Raw genomic sequence first — 27050 nt, 5'->3', positions numbered from 1 at the left:
TGAACAAAACTCATTCACTTCATTCAATTTCACTGCTGCCCCAGAAAAATGATAGAAAAGAACCTCACAAGGCTGTATCCTGTCTTTCTGCTTTTCCTTCACAATCTAACTACAAAAACGGAGCTGCTGTGTCTCAGCTCCCAGCCGTGGCTCCAAGTCTGTCCCCTTGCAGTGTCCTGTTTAAAACCAAACTGACTGTCCAAATGCCTCTTTTCTCTCCCAGCATTTATAAAATAGGGAAGAGAAGAGCCAGAAATTTCTTCACCCAGAGAGTGGTCAGCCTCTGGAATTCTCTGCCACAGAAAGCAGGGGAAGCCAAAACATTGTAGGGGGAATTTTCCCGTTCCGCCGGCCACGGAAATTGGAGCAGGCGGAGGGGGGTGGGGGGGGGGGGGGGACGGACAGGCCATGCAAGGGTCTGCTGACCTTAGACAGTATTTTCCGGTTTTGGGGCGAGCGGAGCTGGAAAATTCCACCCTGTATGTTTTCAGGAAGCAGTTAGATATAACACTTGGGGTGAAAGGGATCAAAGGATATGGGGGAAGGCAGGATCAGGCTATTGAGTTGGATGATCAGCCATCATCATAATGAATGGCGGAGCAGGCTCAAAGGGCCGAATGGCCTCCTCCTGCTTTAGCTTCTATGTTTCTAATTACTTCCCTATTTGTTACTTCACATGTCAACCAAACCCAAGAACAGTAAGAAGTCTCACATCACCAGGTTAACGTCCATAGGTTTATTTGGAATCACGAGCTTTCAGAGCACTGCTCCTTCCTCAGGTGATTCCAAATAAACCTGTTGGACTTTAACCTGGTGATGAGAGACTTCTTACCGTGCCCACCCCAGTCCAACGCCGGCATCTCCACCTCAAACCCAAGAACACATTGTGAGCAGATCCCTCATCCTGGGTAACACGGGTAGAATCCTCTGCACAATAACTGATATAAATGTTTATTCAGACTGGCTGAGGTGAGACAATGGCCAGAACGTTCCCAACCCACCCGCCATGGGAATCGGAGTGGGCAAGGGGTGGACCATGGAAAAGTCCGTTGACCTTGGGCGGGATTTTCCAGTTTCAGGACAAGCGAGGCTGTTAAATCCCACCCAATGACTTACTCACCATTCTCTGGTGTCAAGGAAATCTCCACAAATTCACCTCTCAAAACCCTCCCAATTGCGAGTTCACATTTCAGAACACATTTTCGTGAATTTATTTGTAACAGTGATTCCCAAACCAATGCCAGGGTTTAAACTGAGGTGGGTCGGGAAAAGAAAAATCCCACTTGAAGAGCATTTATCCCTCTACCAAAAACAGGTCTATCGAAAGATCCACTGCAGGTCCAAACAGCCCTCATACCAGCCTCCTCAAAATAAACCAGAATTCAATAAATCAAAGGTAATGTGGCACATCCCACCTCTTCCTGGACTCCAGCATATAGAAAAACAAGCTGACACTTGAGCACAGGACTGAGGGAGTGCTGCACTGTCTGAGGTGGACATAAAGGATCCCATGGTTCTATTTGAAAGTAGTAAGAAGTCTCACAACACCAGGTTAAAGTCCAACAGGTTTATTTGGTAGCAAAAGCCACTAGCTTTCGGAGCGCTTGCTGCCCCTTCGTCAGGTGAGTGGGAGTTCTGTTCACAAACAGGGCATATAAAGATACAAACTCAATTTACAAAATAATGGTTGGAATGCGAGTCTTTACAGGTAATCAAGTCTTAAAGGTACAGACAATGTGAGTGGAGAGAGCGTTAAGCACAGGTTAAAGAGATGTGTATTGTCTCCAGCCAGGATAGTTAGTGAGATTTTTCAAGCCCAGGCAAGTCGTGGGGGTTACAGATAGTGTGACATGAATCCAGGATCCCGGTTGAGGCCGTCCTCAATTTGAAAGAGCAGGGGAGTGTCCCAGCAAATAATCATCCATCTGGACACTGACATTTAGCAGTTTAGTTCAGAAGTATGTAATTGGCTGTAAAGTGCTTTCGGATGTCCGGAAATTGGGAAAGTTTATATAAATGCAAGGAAGAAGCTCCTACTCTCAGGGAGGCAAGCACAGTGTTGCAACTACATCATCCCCCACCCAAACAGCCGGATACAAGGGCTCGATGAAGACTGATTGGAAGGTGTGGATCAGAGTCATGGTGTTGTTAATGCCATAGAAGCTCAGGGTCCCCATAGTGCAATCCAGGTACACCCCAACTCGGCCGTAGTTGGCAGGCGGCAGCTTCTCTTCCTGGCTGTTGTGCCAGGCTGAATAACTCTTACTGAAGAGCTGCAGGGCCCAGGAAACACTGTTCCTGCCGATCAGGGCTGAGTCATCACGTCTGCTGATCTTCTTGTACGTAACTCCGAGGTAGACCCACTGGCTGCTGATCTGCACCTCCCAGTAGTGCTGGCCCGTGTCGAAGCTCTCACAGCACAGAACCTGCCACACCTTCTCAAATCGCTCCTCGTGCATCGGGTATTTCTGGGTGTCCTTGTGGGAAACTCTGCGGTTGCCCTTGGATAGAGTGAGGAATCGGTGCACGGTGTTGGGGTTGAAACTCAGCTGACGATAACCTGCAAAGACATAAGCAATCAAGATTGTATACAACCACAGCGAAAAGGCATTTCAAATAAAACAGACAACTGCACAGTGAATAATCCACAACACTGCTCTGAATAAAGTGACTCTGTACAGTTACACAGTGAATGATCCTCACCCTGAATAAACAGTAACTCTGTACAGTTACACAGTGAGTGATCCTTACCCTGAATAAACAGTGACTCTGTACAGTTACACAGTGAATGATCCTCACCCTGAATAAACAGTGACTCTGTACAGTTACACAGTGAGTGATCCTCACCCTGAATAAACAGTAACTCTGTACAGTTACACAGTGAATGATCCTCACCCTGAATAAACAGTGACTCTGTACAGTTACACAGTGAGTGATCCTCACCCTGAATAAACAGTGACTCTGTACAGTTACACAGTGAGTGATCCTCACCCTGAATAAACAGTGACTCTGTACAGTTACACAGTGAGTGACCCTCACCCTGAATAAACAGTGACTCTGTACAGTTACACAGTGAGTGATCCTCACTCTGAACAAACAGTGACTCTGTACAGTTAGTAAGAGTTTTAACAACACCAGGCTAAAGTCCAACAGGTTTATTTGGTAGCAAATGCCATTAGCTTTCGGAGCACTGCTCCTTCGTCAGATGGAGTGGATATCTGCTCTCAAACACAGGGCACAGAGACACAAAATCAAGTTACAGAATACTGATTAGAATGCGAATCTCTACAGCCAACCAGGTCTTAAAGATACAGACAATGCGAGTGGAGGGAGCATTAAGCACAGGTTAAAGAGATGTGTATTGTCTCCAGACAGGACAGCCAGTGAGATTCTGCAAGTCCAGGAGGCAAGCTGTGGGGGTTACTGATAGTGTGACATAAACCCAAGATCCCGGTTTAGGCCGTCCTCATGTGTGCAGAACTTGGCTATCAGTTTCTGCTCAGCGACTCTGCGCTGTCATGTGTCGTGAAGGCCGCCTTGGAGAACGCTTGCCTGAAGATCAGAGGCTGAATGCCCGTGACCGCTGAAGTGCTCCCCCACAGGAAGAGAACAGTCTTGCCTGGTGATTGTTGAGCGGTGTTCATTCACCCATTGTCGTAGCGTCTGCATGGTTTCCCCAATGTACCAAGCCTCGGGACATCCTTTCCTGCAGCGTATCAGGGAGACAATTTTGGCCGAGTTGCAAGAGTAGGTACCGTGTACCTGGTGGATGGTGTTCTCACGTGAGATGATGGCATCTGTGTCCATGATCCGGCACATCTCGCAGAGGTTGCTGTGGCAGGGTTGTGTGGTGTCGTGGTCACTGTTCTCCTGAAGGCTGGGTAGTTTGCTGCGGACAATGGTCTGTTTGAGGTTGTGCGGTTGTTTGAAGGCAAGAAGTGGGGGTGTGGGGATGGCCTTGGCGAGATGTTCATCTTCATCAATGACATGTTGAAGGCTCCGGAGGAGATGCCGTAGCTTCTCCGCTCCGGGGAAGTACTGGACGACGAAGGGTACTCTGTCCACTGTGTCCCGTGTTTGTCTTCTGAGGAGGTCGGTGCGGTTTTTCGCTGTGGCGCGTCGGAACTGTCAGTCCATGAGTCGAGCGCCATATCCTGTTCTTATGAGGGCATCTTTCAGCATCTGGAGGTGTCTGTTGCGATCCTCCTCATCTGAGCAGATCCTGTGTATTCGGAGGGCTTGTCCGTAGGGGATGGCTTCTTTAACGTGTTTCGGGTGGAAGCTGGAGAAGTGGAGCATCGTGAGTTTATCCGTGGGATTGCGGTACAGTGAGGTACTGAGGTGACCGTCCTTAATGGCGATGCGTGTGTCCAAGAATGCAACCATGAGTTCACCCTCCGTATACACAGGATCTGCTCGGATGAGGAGGATCACAACAGACACCTCCAGACGCTGAAAGATGCCCTCATAAGAACAGGACGTGGTGCTTGATTCATCGATCGACAGTTCCGACGCGCCACAGCGAAAAACCGCACCGACCTCCTCAGAAAACAAACACAGGACACAGTAGACAGAGTACCCTTCGTCGTCCAGTACTTCCCCGGAGCGGAGAAGCTACGGCAACTCCTCCAGAGCCTTCAACATGTCATCGATGAAGACGAACATCTCACCAAGGCCATGCCCACACCCATTTCTTGCCTTCAAACAACCGCACAACCTCAAACAGACCATTGTCCGCAGCAAACTACCCAGCCTTCAGGAGAACAGTGACCATGACACCACACAACCCTGCCACAGCAACCTCTGCAAGACGTGCCGGATCATCGACACGGATGCCATCATCTCACGTGAGAACACCATCTACCAGGTACACGGTACCTACTCTTGCAACGCGGCCAACGTTGTCTACTTGACACGCTGCAGGAAAGGATATCCCGAGGCATGGTACATTGGGGAAACCATGCAGACGCTACGACAACGGATGAATGAACACCGCTCGACAATCACCAGGCAAGACTGTTCTCTTCCTGTGGGGGAGCACTTCAGCGGTCACGGGCATTCAGCCTCTGATCTTCGGGTAAGCATTCTCCAAGGCGGCCTTCACGACACACGACAGCGCAGAGCAGAAACTGATAGCCAAGTTCCGCACACATGAGGACGGCCTAAACTGGGATCTTGGGTTTATGTCACACTATCAGTAACCCCCACAGCTTGCCTCCTGGACTTGCAGAATCTCACTGGCTGTACTGTCTGGAGACAGTACACATCTCTTTAACCTGTGCTTAATGCTCCCTCCACTCATGTTGTCTGTATCTTTAAGTGCTGGTTGGCTGTAGAGATTCATATTCTAATCAGTATTCTGTAACTTGATTTTGTGTCTCTGTGCCCTGTTTGAGAGCAGATATCCACTCCATCTGACGAAGGAGCAGTGCTCCGAAAGCTAATGGCATTTGCTACCAAATAAACCTGTTGGACTTTAACCTGGTGTTGTTAAAACTCTTACTGTGTTTACCCCAGTCCAATGCCGGCATCTCCACATCTGTACAGTTACACAGTGAGTGATCCTTATACTGAATAAACAGTGACTCTGTACAGTTACACAGTGAGTGACCCTCACCCTGAATAAACAGTGACTCTGTACAGTTACACAGTGAATGATCCTTACCCTGAATAAACAGTGACTCTGTACAGTTACACAGTGAGTGATCCTTACCCTGAATAAACAGTGACTCTGTACAGCTACACAGTGAGTGATCCTTATCCTGAATAAACAGTAACTCTGTACAGTTACACAGTGAGTGATCCTTATCCTGAATAAACAGTGACTCTGTACAGTTACACAGTGAGTGATCCTTACCCTGAATAAACAGTAACTCTGTAGTTACACAGTGAGTGATCCTTACCCTGAATAAACAGTGACTCTGTACAGCTACACAGTGAGTGATCCTTATCCTGAATAAACAGTAACTCTGTACAGTTACACAGTGAGCGATCCTTACCCTGAATGAACAGTAACTCTGTACAGTTACACAGTGAGTGATCCTTATCCTGAATAAACAGTAACTCTGTACAGTTACACAGTGAGTGACCCTCACCCTGAATAAACAGTGACTCTGTACAGTTACACTGAGTGATCCTTACCCTGAATAAACAGTGACTCTGTACAGTTACACAGTGAGTGATCCTTATCCTGAATAAACAGTGACTCTGTACAGTTACACAGTGAGTGACCCTCACCCTGAATAAACAGTGACTCTGTACAGTTACACAGTGAGTGATCCTTACCCTGAATAAACAGTGACTCTGTACAGTTACACAGTGAGTGACCCTCACCCTGAATAAACAGTGACTCTGTACAGTTACACAGTGAGTGATCCTTATCCTGAATAAACAGTGACTCTGTACAGTTACACAGTGAGTGACCCTCACCCTGAATAAACAGTGACTCTGTACAGTTATACAGTGAGTGATCCTCACCCTGAATAAACCGTGACTCTGAACAGTTACACAGTGAGTGATCCTCACCCTGAATAAACAGTGACTCTGTACAGTTACACAGTGAGTGATCCTTACCCTGAATAAACAGTGACTCTGTACAGTTATACAGTGAGTGATCCTTACCCTGAATAAACAGTAACTCTGTACAGTTACACAGTGAGTGATTCTCACCCTGAATAAACAGTGACTCTGTACAGTTACACAGTGAGTGATCCTTACCCTGAATAAACAGTGACTCTGTACAGTTATACAGTGAGTGATCCTTATCCTGAATAAACCGTGACTCTGAACAGTTACACAGCGAGTGATCCTCACCCTGAATAAACAGTGACTCTGTACAGTTACACAGTGAGTGATCCTTACCCTGAATAAACAGTGACTCTGTACAGTTATACAGTGAGTGATCCTTACCCTGAATAAACAGTAACTCTGTACAGTTACACAGTGAGTGATTCTCACCCTGAATAAACAGTGACTCTGTACAGTTACACAGTGAGTGATCCTTACCCTGAATAAACAGTGACTCTGTAAAGTTACAGTGAGTGATCCTCACCCTGAATAAACCGTGACTCTGAACAGTTACACAGTGAGTGATCCTTACCCTGAATAAACAGTGACTCTGTACAGTTATACAGTGAGTGATCCTTACCCTGAATAAACAGTGACTCTGTAAAGTTACACAGTGAGTAACTCTCGAGCTGCTGATTAAATGAGAACATTTTCCAGATCTGTAGCAGCAAATACTGATTAATGTATTCCTGAGATTAGGATTTTACCATTAATTGCATTTAACACCAGAATGGAACACAAGAGTCAGACGCGAATGATCCAGGAGCAACTGAATAAATGTACTCACTCTGTCGGAACGGCTCCCTGATGTGTTCATGAGTTGTGCATAGCTGGAGGCCAAGTGCTACCGCTGAGACACACTGTTCAGTCGCAGTGGACTCTGTAGCAAAGAGATTAGTTACAATGAAAAGGATTACTAACCATCCCTGTATGGGTGTGTGTTGTAAGGTGTTGACATTAGTTTGGGTAGGTCTTAAGATATTCGTAGCTTTAGGTCAAGCTCACTGGCTGAGAGTTGGATACCATGCACGCACGCACCCCCACTCTCACACACACACACACACCCCCCTCTCTCTCTCGCACACACGCACCCCCTCTCTCTCTTGCACACACGCACCCCCTCTCTCTCTCGCACACACGCACCCCCCTCTCTCTCTCGCACACACGCACCCCTCTCTCATACACACACTCACCTCTCTCTCTCACGCATGTACTCACCCCCCCCTCTCTCGCACGCACACTCACCCCGTCTCTCTCGCACGCACACTCACCCCCCTCTCTCTCGCACGCACACTCACCCCCCTCTCTCTCGCACGCACACTCACCCCCCTCTCTCTCGCACGCACACTCACCCCCCTCTCTCTCGCACGCACACTCACCCCACTCTCTCTCGCACGCACACTCACCCCACTCTCTCTCGCACGCACACTCACCCCACTCTCTCTCGCACGCACACTCACCCCCCTCTCTCTCGCACGCACACTCACCCCCCTCTCTCTCGCACGCACACTCACCCCCCTCTCTCTCGCACGCACACTCACCCCCCTCTCTCTCGCACGCACACTCACCCCCCTCTCTCTCGCACGCACACTCACCCCCTCTCTCTCGCACGCACACTCACCCCCCTCTCTCTCGCACGCACACTCACCCGCCTCTCTCTCGCACGCACACTCACCCCCCTCTCTCTCGCACGCACACTCACCCCCCACTCTCTCGCACGCACACTCACCCCCTCTCTTGCACGCACACTTACCCCCCACTCTCTCACACATACACGCACACCCCTCTCTCACACACGCACACCCCCCTCTCACACACGCACCCCCCCCCCTCACACACGCACCCCCCCTCTCACACACGCACCCCCCCCTCTCACACACGCACCCCCCCCTCTCACACACGCACCCCCCCCTCTCACACACGCACCCCCCCCTCTCACACACGCACCCCCCCCTCTCACACACGCACCCCCCCCTCTCACACACGCACCCCCCCTCTCACACACGCACCCCCCTCTCACACACGCACCCCCCCCTCACACACGCACCCCCCCTCTCACACACGCACCCCCCCTCTCACACACGCACCCCCCCCTCTCACACACGCACCCCCCCCTCTCACACACGCACCCCCCCTCTCACACACGCACCCCCCCTCTCACACACGCACCCCCCCCTCTCACACACGCACCCCCCCCCCCTCTCACACACGCACCCCCCCCCTCTCACACACGCAACCCCCCCTCTCACACACGCACCCCCCCTCTCACACACGCACCCCCCCCTCTCACACACGCACCCCCCCTCTCACACACGCAACCCCCTCTCACACACGCACCCCCCCCTCTCACACACGCACCCCCCCCTCTCACACACGCACCCCCCCCTCTCACACACGCACCCCCCCCTCTCACACACGCACCCCCCCCTCTCACACACGCACCCCCCCCTCTCACACACGCACCCCCCCCTCTCACACACGCACCCCCCCTCTCACACACGCACCCCCCTCTCTCACACACGCACCCCCCTCTCTCACACACGCACCCCCCTCTCTCACACACGCACCCCCCTCTCTCACACACGCACCCCCCTCTCTCACACACGCACCCCCCCTCTCTCACACACGCAGCCCCCTCTCTCACACACGCACCCCCCTCTCTCACACACGCACCCCCCTCTCTCACACACGCACCCCCCTCTCTCGCACACGCACCCCCCTCTCTCACACGCACCCCCCTCTCTCACACACGCACCCCCCTCTCTCACACACGCACCCCCCTCTCTCTCACACGCACCCCCCTCTCTCACACACGCACCCCCCTCTCTCACACACGCACCCCCCTCTCTCACACACGCACCCCCCTCTCTCACACACGCACCCCCCTCTCTCACACACGCACCCCCCTCTCTCACACACGCACCCCTCTCTCTCTCTCTCTCACACACTCACCCCTCCCCCCCACACACACACACTCACCCCTCCCCCCCTCACACACACACTCACCCCTCCCCCCCGCCCCCTACTCTCACTCCTCCCCCCCTCTCTCTCTCACACCTATTGTTAGGCTCAATGTTGAGCCTATCAGCCGCAAACATGAGAGCAAAAGCAGGCTGTGATTGGAGGAGCAGCGAACACGAATAACTGTAAGAATGGAAATATAGATCTGTGCCGACTCCACTCACTGCACTTCCCCACCTCCCGGTGCATCCAGCCCTCCCTCCCTGGTACTCAGTGCTCCCTTCAGTCGGAACCTGTGCTGGGATTCTGCTGGGCCTCAGGCCTTCCTTCAGGTATCTCTTCCACTCTCATTGCATCACCCACCTCTCCCAATCTCCAATTTATTTAGTGATGGAGGGTTTGTAAGTGAGGGTGAGGGAGGGTGAGTCGGGTCATAGAGGTTTACAGCATGGAAACAGGCCTTTCGGCCAAACTTGTCATTGCCACCAAGTTTTTAACCACTAAGCTCGTCCCAATTGCCCGCATTTGGCCCAAAACCCTCTATACCCATCTTACCCATTGTGGTGAACCATAGATGGTTACCACTATGGGTACTGAACCATAGATGGTTAGCACTATGGGTACTTGTACATATGTTACTGTTGTCACTGTTGGGGTTAGGGTTGGGGTGTTCTACCTGTTGGTATTGTTCTGTGGTACACTCCGGTTGGCTCCGCCTACCTGTAGGAGTATAAAGGTCACTGCACTGCCGGGTGACCCTTTAGTCTGGGATTGTATTGTTATATAGTATGCTCCATTCTTGTTACTAATAAAAGCCTTTATTTCCCGGGTACGATCCAGCCTCCCGAGTGATTTAATCGCGCATCACCCATATAACTGTCTAAATGTTTTTTAAAAGACAAAATTGTACCGGCCTCTACTACTACCTCTGGCAGCTTGTTCCAGACACTCACCACCCTCTGTGTGAAAAAATTGCCCCTCTGGACACTTGTGTATCTCTCCCCTCTCACATTAAACTTATGCCCTCTCGTTTTAGACTCCCCTACCTTTGGGAAAAGATATTGACTATCTAGCTGATCTATGCCCCTCATTATTTTATAGAACTCTAAAAGAGTTCAGCCTCCCACGCTCCAGAGAAAAAAGTCCCAGTCTATCCAGCCTCTCCTTATAACTCAAACCATCAAGTCCCGGTAGCATCCTATTAAATCTCTTCTGCACTCTTTCTAGTTTAATAATATCCTTTCTATAATAGCATGACCAGAACTGTACACAGTATTTCAAGTGTAGCCGTACCAATGTCTTGTACAACTTCAACAAGACGTCCCAACTCCTGTATTTAATGTTCTGACCAATGAAACCAAACATGCCGAATGCCTTCTTCACCACTCTGTCCACCTGTGACTCCACTTTCAAGGAGCTATGAACCTGTATCCCTCGATCGCTTTGTTCTATAACTCTCCCCAACGCCCTACCATTAACTGAGTAAGTCCTGGCCCGATTTAACCTACCAAAGTGCATCACCTCACATTTATCTAAATTAAACTCCATCTGCCATTCGTCAGCCCACTAGTCCAATTGATCAAGATCCCATTGCAATCCGAGATAACCTTCTTCACTGTCCAGTATGCCACCAGTCTTGGTGTCATCTGTAAACTTACTAACCATGCCTCCTATATTCTCAACCAAATCATTAATAAAAATTACAAACAACAGTGGACCCAGCACCAATTCTTGAGGCAAACCGCTGGTCACAGGCCTCCAGTTTGAAAAACAACCCTCTAAAACCATCCAAGTAAGTCTGAGGAAAGTGAGCAATGAGGGTCTGTGTGTGTGTTGAATCAAGGATGATGTCTACTCAGGGTCATGAGTTTCTGCCGTGGGTCTTCATGTGACCGAAGGAGCCAATTCTGACCCGGCAAATCTTTGGACACATGGGGCAGGACATCCCATGCAGCAGCGAGACCCAGAGTGCAGCATTTGCGTCATTTTCTTTCCATCTCTGCCATTGCCCTGTCTCATGTTTGGACTCAGTGATGCATCTTAATGGACAGATCGTCACTATTTTGAACAATTGGTAGCGAGTTCCTCCCAGTCAATAATGTCAACGCTGCTACACTTCAGGGAGAATTTCAGAGTGTCTTTGAAAATGCAACAATCTAGGATTGCAACGGGATCTTGATCAATTGGGCCAGTGGGCTGATGAATGGCAAATGGAGTTTAATTTGGATAAATGCGAGATGATGCACTTTGGTAGATTTGGTAGGACCCACTCAGTTAATGGTGGGGTGTTGGGGAGAATTACAGAACAAAGAGATCTAGGGGTACAGGTTCATAGCTCCTTGAAAATGGAGTCACCGGTGGACAGAGTGGTGAAGAAGACATTCAGCATGCTTGGTTTCATTGGTCAGAACACTGAATATGGGAGTTGGGACGTCTTGTTGAAGTTATACGAGACATTGGTAAGGCCACACTTGAAATATTGTGTACAATGTTTGCTCTCCAGTGGAACATTGGCCGTTTGAAAATGAGAACAGGGCCTGGTGGGGGAGTGGATTTTTGGCCATCTGATCACTGTAGTTTATCTCAGTGGGTTTTGAAGGAGTTTTGCCTGAACGATGTGGAGTTGACTCCAACGGGGACACTAGCATTTGTGACGCTCCTCCCATTGCATCTGGAGACATTGAATCTGGAGACATTGCTGATGGAATTTCTCTTGTGCTGATATACCATGCAGGTCTCACTGCAGTGCAGCAGCATGGTGTCGACAACTGCTCTCTACACCAGAACTTTCATTGACTTGCAGACAGACGTCTTTGTTGTCAAACAGTCAATAGCTTGTGGAAGGCTGAGCTGGCACAGCTGATCCTGTGTTGGATCTCCTCCTTAAAGTAGCCTGCTTTAAAGAGCTGCATGCCAGGGTATGGGAAGTGCTCGACATTTTCCCGAATCTCTCCTGCAACATGTGTGGGAGGTGGAATATTTGGCTGACCGAGTAAGCATTGATGTTTTGGCGACACTCAGGCACAGGCTGCATTTATTGTACACAGAGTTGAACAGATGAAGAATGGCTTGCAAATCCAGTACAGAGTGGGTAATGACACTGCAGTCATCCACTAACTATAGATCATGTCTATTGATGGAGGTCAGTTCAGAGCTGGCACAGAGACAACTGAGGTTAAAGGGTAAACAGTATTTAAAACTGACACCAGAGTTGTTGAGCTTTGATGAGGTGAACAGTCACTGTAAATGGGATGGGGGTTGTCACACAGCATTGCTTGACCCCCAGTCCCGGTGTCTATTTTTGTTCTCCCACTCGACACAGGTAGAGTCATATCATCAAGAAACGATTTTGAGATTGTCTGTTCTGCTGTTGAGGACTCTTGGACTGCACTTTGTTTGGCAGCTTCTCTTGACATTGTCGCCACGGGGCAGTCCTACCAGGAGCAAGGAATTCCCAATAGCGTTGTTCAAAGGATTAATGGAATAGACAAGTCTCTCCATGAGAAAGTGGAGGAGATTCCAGAGTTAGGGAGGACCAAGACCATGAAAGGTTGTGGAAACAAGGACAGGAATTTTAAAATCTGGACGTTACTTGGGCGGGTGTCAGTGAAGGTCAGTGAGCACAGGGAGTGTCGGGGGGAGGGGGGTGGGGGGGTGGAGGGGGGGGGCTGATGGGATAAGGGAACTTGATTTGAGTTAAACACAGATAGCAGTATTTTGGCTAGGCTCAAATTTACCGAGGGTAGAATGTGAGAGAGAACCAGGATATTGGAACAGTCAAACCTGGAGGTAACCAAGGTACCAATTAGAGTTTCAGCAGCAGATGAGCTGAGGCAGGGGCAAAGTCAAGCAATGTTATAGAGGGCGGCACGGTGGCACAGTGGTTAGCACTGCTGCCTCACAGCACCAGGGTCCCAGGTTCAATTCCGGCCTCAGGTCGCTGTCTGTGTGGAGTTTACACATTCTCCCCGTGTCTGCGTGGGTTTCCTCCGGGTGCTCCGGTTTCCTCCCACACTCCAAAGATCTGCAGGTTAAGTTGATTGACCATGCTAAATTGACCCTAGTGTCAGGAGAATTAGAGGGTAAATGCGCGGGGTTATGAGAATAGGGCCTGGGTGAGATTGTGGTCGGTACAGATTCGATGGACTGAATGGCCTCCTTCTGTGCCATAGGGATTCCATGAGGTGGAAATAAGAGGTCTTAGTGATGGCGGGAATGTGAGGTGGGAAACTCAAATCAGGATCAAGAGTGACGACAAGGCTGTGAACAGACTGGTTCAATGTCAGATTGTTTCCAGGGAGGAGTTGTTTGGAATGAGCACCAATAACTGTGACTTCAGTCATTGTGTGTGTCAGATAAGCAGTCTGATCATTTAGCAATTGTGAAGGAGTTGACCGAGATGGGTGTGAGGCAGAGATGGCTGTCATCACCATACATGGGAAACTAATGCTGTACTTTTAAAGACGTTACCAAGTATCAGATAATAGGAGGAAGCCATCAGCCCCATTACCAATTGAAGAAGGAATGAGTGACGACTCACAGCTTGTCTCCCAAACTGCTGCCCATCAATCTGGTGGTTGACACGAAGCGTTCTACTCAATATCAAGGTCATTCCAATGGCAAGGCTTATGTCAGCAAACGGACAGTACAGCAGGCAGGTCAAAGGAAGGGTTAACACAGCAAGGACTTCACCAGGAGGCCTGTGCTTCAGGGAGGCAGGTGCACAACTTGAAGGACACCAGAGATAACGGTGCGGGAGCAGGAAGAGCAGCTACTGCTAGTGATTAGCCTAGGATTCGAGAGTTAAGAATGGAACCAGGTGAGAACAGTCCCAGCCAGCTGGACAACACAGAGAGACATCAGAGGAGGATGGTTTGGTGAACCGTGTCAAAGGTCGAGAAAGATGAGGAGGGAAAGATTGTCTTTGTCAAAGTCACACAAGATGTGGATTGTGGCAGGGCCGAGACTCAAAGGCAGGATGAATTTGGGAATGGGCGACACGTTCAAAGATGGTGGAGAGGAAATGGAGGTTGGGCAGTAGTTTGCAATGACAGGTGGGTCCAGGGTTGGTTTTGTGAGGGGTCAGAGGGTGATGACGGCAGATTTAAAGCGGAGAGTGACGACAGCTGAAGATTCAAAGCTGTTAACAATATTCACTAACACTGGAGGCCAGGAAGCTAAGTTGGGTGGTCTCCAGTTTAGGGGGAATTAGTGTCAAGGCAACAGGAAGTGGATCTCATGGACAAGATGAGCTCGGAGGGAGGAGAGAAACTAGAGGAAGATACAAGGTCAGGGGTAGGGCAGGGCAGCATTGAGGAAGTGTGGCCGGATGGGCCAGTGCAAAGGAAAGACAAACTAATCTCTACCTTAGTGACAAACAAGTCCATTAATTCCTTGCAATTACTGTTGGAGGTGAGGTGAGGGCGGAGGCGACAGGGAGAGAGAGATTTAAAAAGACAGTTTCAAAAAAGAAAAAATCCGGGGTTTATCTTTACTTCCCAGGATGATCCTGGACTGGTTAGTGAAATAATGCTTGTGATTTCCTCCCCGTTTCTTCTGAATCTGATTAAGAACTTGGGGTTCACTAACAATTCGCATCCGCAGAGACCTCTGTCCAAACTGTCTCAGGTAGTTGGGCTCGTACACCAGGTCACTTTGCACAGGCCTCCATGAATAGTCCTTGCTGTACTAAGCCTTCATTTAAACAGCCTTGCTCTAGTATGGACCTGCTGTAGGGGCCCAGTTTTAGCAATTCTGCGACTGTAAAATAGAACAGTGTGTGTTAACCAGCAAGCTGACAGTCAGCGGCTTGAGGGATTAGTTCTGCTCCTGCAAAACTCCAGTTTCTGTTTATTCCAGGAGGAATTCCAACCTACAATATGTAGCTTCTAGATTTAGGCAACTAAAATTAGACAGGAGCAGCATGGGAAAGGTGAGAAATAGGGGAAATGAAAAGGAAAAAGCAACACGGCAGGAATCAAAACAGTGCTCTTAGATAAAGTATGGGTGGGGAAGAATGTGTTTACACTCACAGGGCAAGGTACAGTATGTGCGTGTGAGACAGGGTGGGGGCAGAGTGTGTGAGAGACAGGGTGGGGGCAGTTTGTGTGTGAGAGGGGTGGGTGGGGGCAGTGTGTGTGTGAGGGTGGGGAGTTGGATGGGAACTTGTTTTTTTATTTTACTTGCTAGAATCCTTTCATGTCCCCCTTTTTGCTCTCCTAATTTCCTTTCTAACTTTCCTCTTGCACATTCCATCCTCCTCTGGGGCTGCTGCTGTTTTGAGCCCTCGATGTCTGCCACAAGCCTCCCGTTTTCTCTGTATCCAATGCTGGATATCCCTCGGTTCACTGGATTTGTTGGCCCCACCTGTTTTCTTTATTGCAGCATGTTGGTCCTGAAATCTCCCTATTTCCTTCTCGAATACGTCCCACTGTTCCATCACAGATTTACCTTAAAATGTCTGCTCCTGGACCACTCTGACCAAACCATATCTGCTCGGATTAAAATCAGCCTTCCCCCAGTTTAGAGCTTTGATTTCTGGCCCATCCTTGCCCGTTTCCATAACAACCTTGAATCACCCCGAGTTATGATCGCTGTCTGCAGAATGCTCTCCCACTGATACTCCAACCACTTGCCCGGCCTCATTACTAAAACTAAGACAATAGGAGGACATGTAAAAATCCAGAGAAAAGATGTTTCTTACCTGGAATATCCAGTGACTCTGGTGCCTGTCTGAAGAAACCCTGTAGGTTCTGGTCGGTAAGGATGCAAATCTGCTCCAAGGCCCTTTTCACTCCTTCCAACTTGTTTTCTATTGCCAGGTCTGAGGGAGGCAATACAATGTCCTGCTGCCTCTTAATCACAGGAATCTCCTGAGGGAACTGAGAGGCGATCATCACAGATAGTGCAAAAGAAAGAGCTTACCTCAATGCGATGCCCTTTCACAATCTCAGGACATCCCAAAGTATGGGCACAATTTCAAAACTTGCAGATGACGCCAAATTGCAAGTATTGTGAACTGAGAGGTGGATGATGATAGATTTTAAGAGGGCATTGATTGGTTGGTGGAATGGATAGATACGCAACCAATAAATTTAATTGAGTAGAACAGTGGTTAGCACTGCTGCCTCACAGCGCCAGGGGACCCGGGTTCAATTCCCGGCTTGGGTCGCTGTCTGTGTGGAGTTTGCCCATACTCCTCGTGTCTGCGTGGGTTTCCTCCCACAGTCCAAAGATGTGCAGCCATTGTAAATGCGTGGGGTTACAGGGATAGGGTGGTGTTAGGGGGTAGGGGTGGGCCTGGGTAAGACTAGATGGGCCAGATGGCCTCTTTCTGCACTGTAGGGACTCTCTGGTTGTAAATGTGAACTGATACTTTTTGGTAAGAGGAATGAGGAGAGGAAATGTAAAGAGTAGAATTCTAAAGGGAGTGAGGGAACAGAGGGACCTATAGATGTTTGTGGACAAAATCATTGAAGGTGGCAGGACAGCCAAGTAAGGCATCCGGAATCCTGGGCTTTATAAATAGAATTTTAAAAACGTTCTTTATAAAACACCGTTTTGGACTCAACTGGAGGATTGTGTCCAATTTAGGGCGACACGGTGGCACAGTGGTTAGCACTGCTGCCTCACAGCGTCAGGGACCCAGGATCAATTCTGGCCTCGGGTCACTGTCTGTGTGGAGTTTGCACATTCTCCCCTTGTCTGCGTGGGTTTCCTCCGCGTGCTCCGATCTCCCCCCACACTCCAAAGATGCGCAGGTTAGGTGGATTGGCCATAGTAAATTTCCCCTTAGTGTCCCAAGATGTGTAAGTTAGGGGGATTAATGGGGTAAATACATGGGTTTTGGAAATATGGCCTGTCGGCGAGTTGGTGCAGACTTGATGGGCCAAATGGCCTCAATCCACACTGTCAGGATTCTATGATTCACTCTGCAGTTTAGGAAGGATTCGAATGCTTTAGAAGGGTACCAAAAAATAATTGAGAAATGTTCCTGGGATGGTGGGCTTCAGTTATGGGGATAGATTGGGGAAACTGGGGTTGTTTTCTTCAGAGGATAGAAGGTTGAGAGGAGATTTAAGCTGATTTGCAAAAGGAGCGAATGTGATGTGAGAAAGAAACTTTTTCACACAGCGAGTGGTTGGGGCCTGGAACGCACTAACTGGGAGTGTGGTGGAGGCAGGTTCAACTGAGGCATTCAAAAAGTTCAATAAAGTTAAACCTTAAAAGGTTGCTTCCAGCGATTTAATTAATACTGTGACTCATTCACCTCATGACTTCGAGGATCCTGCTATATTCAGCCTGTTGAAACACAGAATCATACAGGAAGAGGCTCTTCGGTCGATCGAGTCTGCACTGACACGTGAGAAACACCTGAACTCCCACCTAATCCCATCTGCCAGCACTTGGCCCATAGCCCTGAATGTTATGGTGTGCCAACTGCTCATCCAGATACATTTTAAAGGATGTGAGGCAACCCGCCTTTAACACCGTCCCAGGCAGTGCATTCCAGACCGTCACCACCCTCTGGGTAAAAGAAGTTTTCCTCACATCCCCCCCAAACCTCTTGTCCCTCACCTTGAACCTGTGTCGCCTCGTGACTGATCCTTCAACTAAGGGGAATAGCTGTTCCTTATCCACTCTGTCCATGCCTCTCATAATCTTATACACCTCGATCAAGTCACCCCTCAGTCTTCTCTGCTCCAACAAAAACAACCCAAGCCTATTCAACCTCCCTTCATAACTTTTGTAATGTATGCCTGGATTGATTAAGGAAAGTGTCCTATATGCCTTTTTCACCACCCTAATAACATGCCCTCCCGCCTTCAGAGACCTATGGACAAACGCACTAGATTTCCTTGTCCAGAGCTTTCACAATCTCATGGATTTCCACACTAGTTTTGGTAAGTGCAGGTTGCAGACGTCACGGAGGGTGACTCAAGCAGGCGGTTCTGGGCTTGTTGCTGGCTTTTGTTCTTAGAACATAGAAAAAATACAGCACAAACAGGCCCTTCGGCCCACAAGTTGCGCCGGTCATGTCCCTACCTACCTAGGCTTATATATAGGCTTACCGATAACCCTCAATCCAATTAAGTCCCATGTACTCATCCAGAAGTCTCTTAAAAGACCCTATCGAGTTTGCCTCCACCACCACTGACGGCAGCCGATTCCACTCACCCACCACCCTTTGAGTGAAAAACTTACCCCTGACATCTCCTCTGTACCTATTCCCCAGCACCTTAAACCTGTGTCCTCTCGTAGCAGCCATTTCAGCCCTGGGAAAAAGCCTCCGAGAATCTACCCGATCTATACCTATCAACATCTTGTACACCTCTATCAGGTCACCTCTCATCCTTCGTCTCTCCAAGGAGAAAAGACCAAGCTCCCTCAGCCTATCCTCATAAGGCATGCCAAGCAATCCAGGCAACATCCTTGTAAATCTTCTCTGCACCCTTTCAATCATTTCCACATCCCTCTGTAATGAGGCGACCAGAACTGAGCACAGTACTCCAAGTGGGGTCTGACGAGGGTCTTATATAGCTGCATCATTATCCCCGGACTCCTAAACTCAATCCCTTGATTGATGAAGGCCAGCACACCATACGCCTTCTTAACCACCTCCTGTACCTGCAAGGCCGATTTAAGAGTCCTATGGACCTGGACCCCAAGTTCCTTCTGATCCTCTACACTGCTAAGAGTCTTACCCTTGATATTATACTCCTTCATCCCATTTGACCTGCCAAAATGGACCACTACACATTTATCCGGGTTGAAGTCCATCTGCCACTTCTCCGCCCAGTCTTGCATCCTATCTATGTCACGCTGCAGCTTCTGACATCCCTCCAACCTATCCACAACACCACCAACCTTTGTGTCATCGGCAAACTTACCAACCCATCCCTCCACTTCCTCATCCAGGTCATTTATGAAAATGACAAACAGCAAGGGTCCCAGAACAGATCCCTGGGGCACTCCACTGGTGACCGACCTCCATTCAGAAAAAGACCCATCTACAACCACTCTCTGCCTTCTGCAGGCAAGCCAGTTCTGAATCCACAAGGCAACAGCCCCTTGGATCCCATGCCCTCTCACTTTCTCGGGAAGTCTTGCATGGGGGACCTTATCGAACGCCTTGCTGAAGTCCATGTAAACCACATCTACCGCTTTTCCTTCGTCAATGTGTTTAGTCCCATTTCAAAGAACTCCACCAGGCTCGTAAGGCACGATTTGCCTTTGACAAAGCCGTGCTGACTACTTTTGAGCATACTAAACTTCTCTAAATGTTCATAATTCCTGTCCCTCAGGATCTTCTCCATCAGCTTACCAACCACTGAGGTTAGACTCACCAGTCGGTAATTTCCTGGGCTATTCCTATTCCCTTTCTTGAATATAGGAACCACATCCGCAATCCTCCAAAACCTCTCCCGTCTCCATCGACGACGCAAAGATCATCGCCAGAGGCTCTGCAATCTCTTCCCTCGCCTCCCACAGTAACCTGGGGTACATCCCATCCGGTCCCGGCGACCTATCTATCTTGACGCTATTCAAAATTTCCAACACATCCTCTTTCTTAATGTCCACATACTCAAACTTTTCAATCCGCCTCAATCCTGTAATACAACCACCCAGGTCTTTTTCCACCGTGAATACTGAGGTAAAATATTCATTAAGCACCTCTGCTATTTCTTCCGGTTCTGTACAGACTTTCTCACCTTCACCTTTTATAGGTCCTATTCCTTCACATCTCATCCTTTTACTCTTCACATATTTATAGAACACCTTAGGGTTCTTCTATTGAACCTAGAGTTTGCTCCAGTGTTAGTGGCTGCAATTTATACAGGCAGAGTTCAATGTCCCTTCGTTTTAACTCCACCCCAAGTACAGCGAGATTGGAATACAGAAGGGACAGTGTCTTCTTCATATCAAACTGTGCATAATTCCAACACCAAGTATATCATAAACTAGTTAAGATGGAATCATTTTAATTCAGGACTCCAACACTTGCTAAGTGGTTATTCCAGTTTTTAAACCTGAGAGAGGCACAGGTAGATGCAGCAATATTTAAAATGTTATAATGCGTTTAATAATCACCACTCTGGGGCTGTTTGGCTGTTAGTATCATGGAACTCTACAGCGCAGAAGGAGGCCATTCGGCCCATCGAGTCTGCACCAACCACAATCCCACCCAGGCCCTATCCCCATAATCCCATGCATTTACCCTAGCTAGTCCCCCTGACACTAAGGGACAATTTAGCACAGCCAGTCCACCTAACCCGCACATCTTTGGAGTGTGGGAGGAAACCTGAGCACCTGGAGGAAACCCACGCAGACACGGGGAGAATGTGTAAACTCCACACAGACAGTGACCCAAGCCGGGAATTGAACCTGGATTCCTGGTGCTGTGAAGCAGCAGTGCTAACCACTGTGTCACCATGCCGCCCCAGTTGTTGGAATTAAAAGAGGATTCAATTTACCATCCAGCACTCCGGTATGTTGTGTATCTGGGGACAGAGATCAACACGTCTATTCATTTGATGATGGGAAATCCAACAGCACTGACAAAGAACAAAGAAAATTACAGCACAGGAACAGGCCCTTTGGCCCTCCAAGCCTGCACCGACCATGCTGCCCGACTTAACTAAAACCCCCTACGCGTCCGGGGACCATATCCCTCTATTCCCATCTCATTCATGTACTTGTCAAGACGCCCCTTAAAAGTCACTACCGTATCCGCTTCCACTACCTCCCCCGGCAACGTGTTCCAGGCACCCACCACTGTGTAAAAATCTGCCTCGTACATCTCTTTTGAAACTTGCCCCTCGCACCTTAAACCTATGCCCCCTAGTAATTGACTCTTCCACCCTGGGAAAAAGCTTCTGACTATCCACTCTGTCCATGCCTCTCATAATCTTGTAGACTTTTATCAGGTCTCCCCTCAACCTCCATCGCTCCAGTGAGAACAAACCAAGTTTCTCCAACATCTCCTCATAGCTAATGCCCTCCATACCAGGCAACATCCTGGTAAATCTTTTCTGTATCCTCTCCAAAGCCTCCACATCCTTCTGGTAGTGTGGCAACCAGAATTGAACACTATATTCCAAGTGCAGCCTCACTAAGGTTCTATAAAGCGTCAACATGACTTGCCAATTTTTAAACTCAATACCCCGGCCGATGAAGGCAAGCATGCCGTATGCCCTCTTGACTACCTTCTCCACCTGCATTGCCACTTTCAGTGACCTGTGTACCTGTACACCCAGATCCCTTTGCCTATCAATACTCCTAAGGGTTCTGCCATTTACTGTATATTTCCTATCTGTATTAGACCTTCCAAAATGCATTACCTCACATTTGTCTGGATTAAACTCCATCTGCCATCTCTCCGCCCAAGTCTCCAACTGATCTATATCCTGCTGTATCCTCTGATGGTCCTCATCGCTATCCGCAAATCCACCAACTCGAAACTCCTGATATTAATACTTGTGCCAGGAGTTTATGCTCCATTAAAGTTCAGCTGTAAGACATCTAAGACCATGAGGTATTGTGGTTGCCAGAGTTCTGGTGGTGGTTATACCTCGACACATTGATTTTGGCTTCATCTCTCCTTTCCATTGCTCTCTCTCTTTCTCTCACTCCTGCTTTCTCCCTATCTGCTGATATCTCTTTCTATCCCTCCCAGTCCCTCATTTTTCATCTCTGTCTCTTCCTTGGAATCAGAAGAGATTCACGAGATTGATTCCAGGTTTGAAGGGGCTGTCATATGAGGAGTGGTTGAGTTGCTTGGGCTTGTACTCACTGGAGGTACAGTAGAATGAGAGGAGATTTGATTGAGGTATATAAAATACTCAGTGGGATTGATAAAGTAAATGTTGACCAAATGTTTCCCCTTCTAGAACAGTGTAGGACAAGATGTCATAGTTGTAGAGAAAGAGGGGAGGGTCAAGACGGAGATAAGGAGAAGCTACTTCTCACAGAGTGTTGTGAATCTGCCCCAGAGTGCAGTGAATGCAGAATCAATCACTGGATTCAAGAAAGTGATAGATAAATATTTGATCAAAAGTGGGATAAAGAGCTTTGGGGGAAAGGCAGGGAAGTGGAGTGAGGATGAGATGGAGATCAGCCATGATCATATAGAATGATGGAGTGGGCTCAAAGGGCTGAATTACCTACTCTTGCTCCTAATTCCTGTGTTCCTATGCTTTTTTTTTTCTATGCTTTTTTTCCTTTGCTTTCTTTTGCAACCCTCTTTTAATCTGCATCTCCCTTTCTACTCCCCTCTCCATCCCATCCCTCTCTTTCTATCCTGAATTGTCTCTCTCTCTCTTTTAGCCCCCCGTCTTGATCTCTCTATTCCTGACTCTCTCTCTCTCTATTGGATCAATATTGCTGAGCTCAGTGTTCTGAACTCCCGCTTTGCAATGCCATGGATAAGGCCAGGTGACGGGTATTTGAAGAATTCAGGTAAAGCCCATGTCCTGCCGTGGATTTCACCCTCTTCACTCAGCAGCGCACCTTTCCACAGCACCAATTCCAGAAGAGTGAAAGGTCACGTTTCCCTCTTCAGCTTCAGGGTTGTGTGGTACAATAATAACAGGACACCGAGGAATCAGCAATGAGTGCTGGCCTTGCCAGCTACACCCAACATCCCGTGAATGAAAAGTAAGAGACGGGTCCAACTAACGGGGGCGGAGGTTAAATTGTCCCCGACAGGCGAAGGAGATGAGTCAAAGGTAACGAGGGTCTCGTTAAATTCAAACTGCGAGCTGTGGGCCATCCATACCTTTAGAATCTGCACTGAGTCATTGCTCTTCAGAGTGGTTGCCAGCTTCAGCCTGACCTCTCTCAGCTCATTACATTTCTCCTCCAGTCTCTCCAGGGCGCTGTCAGCCTGCTCCAGGGCAAGCTGCTCCTCGTTTGCAATGTACTCCAGCACTTTGTCCTGCACCTCCTCCAGCTCCTTCTTTAACATGACAAACTTGTTGTCGTAGTTTGTTTGTGCCCGAGAGGCACAGTCCTGAAATCACAGTAAACAAACCTCATCAGGGTCTGACTCCTCTCTCGCCCCCCGACTCTGAGTGTCAGCACTGACCCCCTCAAGAGGCAGAGCAGAAACTTCAGCACAGCTTCCAGGCTGGCAGTCCGAGTGCCGAACTATGCCAATGTGTCAGTAAGTGCTCGCTGTGACAATGACATTGTTAACCTCATTCTCACAGATTAGAAACAGGCCTCAGTTATTGGTTCAACCTCCAAGAGTGTAAATGGACACAGTTGGGGTGGGCATTACTGTAAGATGTTTATATCTCTGCTCAGCTGATGTGAAATAAACTTGCTGAAGGTAAAAGGCAAACCGTATCTCCATCACTTACCATGATTGAATCTAACATTGCAAGGGAGTGCTGGACAGTTGGAGCTGCCATCTCTGAGCTGAGATTTTAAACCGACCCTCTGCCCTCTGGGGTGGATTTAAGAAATCCCAGAGAATTTGGTTGGCACGGTGATTAGCACACTGCCTCACAGTGCAAGGGTCAGGGGTTTGATTCCAGCCTTGGCTGACTGTCTGTGGAGTTTACACATCATCCCTGTGAACGTCAGGGTTTCCGCCGGGTGCTCCAGATTCCCCCCACACGCTAAAGATGTGCAGGTTAGGTGGATTGGCCCCTCGTGTTACAGGAATAGTGTGTGGGGTTGAGGGTTCACGCACATTAATACTCCCCCTCACACACAGTAATCAGCCCCTATCCCCCCCCCTCACACACAGTAATCAGCCCCTATCCCACCTCACACACAGTAATCAGCCCCTATCCCCCCCCCTCACACACAGTAATCAGCCCCTATCCCCCCCCCTCACACACAGTAATCAGCCCCTATCCCACCTCACACACAGTAATCAGCCCCTATCCCCCCCCCCCCTCACACACAGTAATCAGCCCCTATCCCGCCTCACACACAGTAATCAGCCCCGATTCCCCCCCGTCACACACAGTAATCAGCCCCTATCCCCCCCCCTCACACACAGTAATCAGCCCCTATCCCCCCCCCCCACACACAGTAATCAGCCCCTATCCCCCCCTCATGTGGTGGCCATTACGGAGACTTGGATGTCTCAGGGACAGGACTGGGTGCTTCAGGTGCTGGGTTTTAGATGTTTCAGGAAGGACAGGGAGGGAGGCAAGAGAGGGGGGGGAGTGGCACTGTTGATCAGGGATAGTGTCACGGCTGTAGAGAAGGTGGACGCCGTGGAGGGATTGACTACGGAGTCTCTGTGGGTGGAGGTTAGGAACAGGAAGGGGTCGGTAACGTTGCTGGGTGTTTTCTATAGGCCGCCCAATAGTAACAGAGATGTTGAGGAGCAGATGGGGAAACAGATCCTGGAGAGATGTAGGAATAACAGAGTTGTCGTGATGGGAGATTTTAATTTCCCAAACATAGATTGGAATATCCCTAGGGCTAGGGGTTTGGATGGAGAGGAGTTTGTTAGGTGTGTTCAGGAGAGTTTCCTGACACAGTATGTGGATAAGCCTACTAGAGGAGAGGCTGTACTTGATCTGGTGCTGGCTAATGAACCTGGACAGGTGGAGGATCTCTCGGTGGGTGAGCATCTTGGGGATAGCGATCATAATTCTATCTCCTTCACGATAGCATTGGAAAGAGATAGGATCAGGCAGGCTAGGAAAGTGTTTCTCTGGAGTAAAGGGAAATACAGTGTCATCAGGGAGGAAATTAGATGGGTAAATTGGAAGGAGGCATTCTTGGGGAAAAGTACCGAAGGAAAGTGGAGGATTTTCAAGGAATGTTTGTCTGGAGCTCTGCATGACAACGTTCCGATGAGACAGGGGGGTGTTGGTAGGGTACGGGAACCGTGGTGCACGAAGGTTGTGATGAACCTGGTGAATAAGAAAAGAGAGGCGTACAGAAGGTTCAGAGAGCTAGGAGGTGTTAAGGATTTAGAGGAGTATACGGGATGTAGGAAGGAGCTTAAGAAGGAAATTAGGAGAGCGAGAAGGGGTCATGAGAAGGCCTTGGCGGGTAAGATTAAGGAGAATCCCAAGGCTTTCTACAAATATGTCAAGAGTAAAAGGATGAGATGTGAAGGCATAGGACCCTTAAAAGGTGAAGGGGGAAAAGTTTGTGTGGAACCGTTAGAAATGGCGGAGCTGCTTAATGAATACTTTACCTCGGTATTCACGGTGGAAAGGGATCTGGGTGGTTGTACTGCTGGTTTGCGGTGGACAGAAAGGATCGAGCATGTGGACATAAAGAAAGAGGATGTGTTGGAACTATTGAATGGCATCAAGGTTGGTAAGTCGCCGGGACCGGATGGGATGTACCCCAGGTTACTGTGGGAGACGAGGGAGGAGATTGCGGAGCCTTTGGCGATGATCTTTGCATCGTCGATGGAGACGGGAGAGGTTCCGGAGGATTGGAGGATTGCAGATGTGGTCCCTATATTCAAGAAAGGGAACAGGGACAGCCCGGGAAATTACCGACCGGTGAGTCTAACCTCAGTGGTTGGTAAGTTGATGGAGAGGATCCTGAGAGACAGGATTTATGATCATCTAGAGAAGTTTAGTATGATCAAAAGTAGTCAGCACGGCTTTGTCAAGGGCAGGTCGTGCCTTACGAGCCTGGTTGAGTTCTTTGAAAATGTGACCAAACACATTGACGAAGGAAGAGCGGTGGATGTGGTCTATATGGACTTCAGCAAGGCGTTCGATAAGGTCCCCCATGCAAGACTTCTTGAGAAAGTGAGAGGGCATGGGATCCAAGGGGCTGTTGCCTTGTGGATCCAGAACTGGCTTGCCTGCAGAAGGCAGAGAGTGGCTGTGGAGGGGTCTTTCTCTGCATGGAGGTCAGTGACCAGTGGAGTGCCCCAGGGATCTGTTCTGGGACCCTTGCTGTTTGTCATTTTCATAAATGACCTGGATGAGGAAGTGGAGGGATGGGTTGGTAAGTTTGCTGACGACACCAAGGTAGGTGGTGTTGTGGATAGTTTGGAGGGATGTCAGAAGTTGCAGCGAGACATAGATAGAATGCAAGACTGGGCGGAGAAGTGGCAGATGGACTTCAACCCGGATAAGTGTGTAGTGATCCATTTTGGCAGATCCAATGGGATGAAGCAGCAGTATAATATGAAGGATACCATTCTTAGCAGTGTAGAGGATCAGAAGGACCTTGGGGTCCGGGTCCATAGGACTCTTAAATCGGCCTCGCAGGTGGAGGATGCGGTCAAGAAGGCGTACGGCGTACTGGCCTTCATTAATCGAGGGATTGAGTTTAGGAGTCGGGAGATAATGCTGCAGCTTTATAGGACCCTGGTTAGACCCCACTTGGAGTACTGCGCGCAGTTCTGGTCACCTCATTACAGGAAAGATGTTGAAGCCATTGAAAGGGTGCAGAGGAGATTTACAAGGATGTTGCCTGGATTGGGGGGCATGCCTTATGAGGATAGGTTGAGGGAGCTTGGTCTCTTCTCCCTGGAGAGACGAAGGATGTGAGGTGACCTGATAGAGGTTTACAAGATGTTG

General features: G+C 49.0%; 1 protein-coding gene across 1 annotated transcript in view; it reads right to left on the bottom strand.

Annotated features, from left to right (window-relative positions):
* Nucleotides 1-1554: 1554 nt before the first annotated feature.
* The window catches only part of trim65 (tripartite motif containing 65), a 43704-nt gene continuing 18208 nt past the window's right edge, over nt 1555-27050 (bottom strand). Inside the window, exons 3-6 of the mRNA XM_078225303.1 lie at nt 23306-23539; nt 16232-16409; nt 7355-7447; nt 1555-2560 (exon numbers count right to left, since the gene is read on the bottom strand). Coding sequence (XP_078081429.1) covers nt 2040-2560; nt 7355-7447; nt 16232-16409; nt 23306-23539 — 1026 coding nt within the window. The 3' untranslated portion in view covers nt 1555-2039. The remainder of the gene's footprint in view (nt 2561-7354; nt 7448-16231; nt 16410-23305; nt 23540-27050) is intronic.

Source organism: Mustelus asterias, chromosome 12, assembly GCF_964213995.1.
Source record: "Mustelus asterias chromosome 12, sMusAst1.hap1.1, whole genome shotgun sequence".
In the NCBI taxonomy this organism is placed as follows: Eukaryota; Metazoa; Chordata; class Chondrichthyes; order Carcharhiniformes; family Triakidae; genus Mustelus; species Mustelus asterias.
The sequence above is the reverse complement of the archived record's forward strand: the minus strand, read 5'-3'. Positions and strand labels throughout refer to the sequence as shown.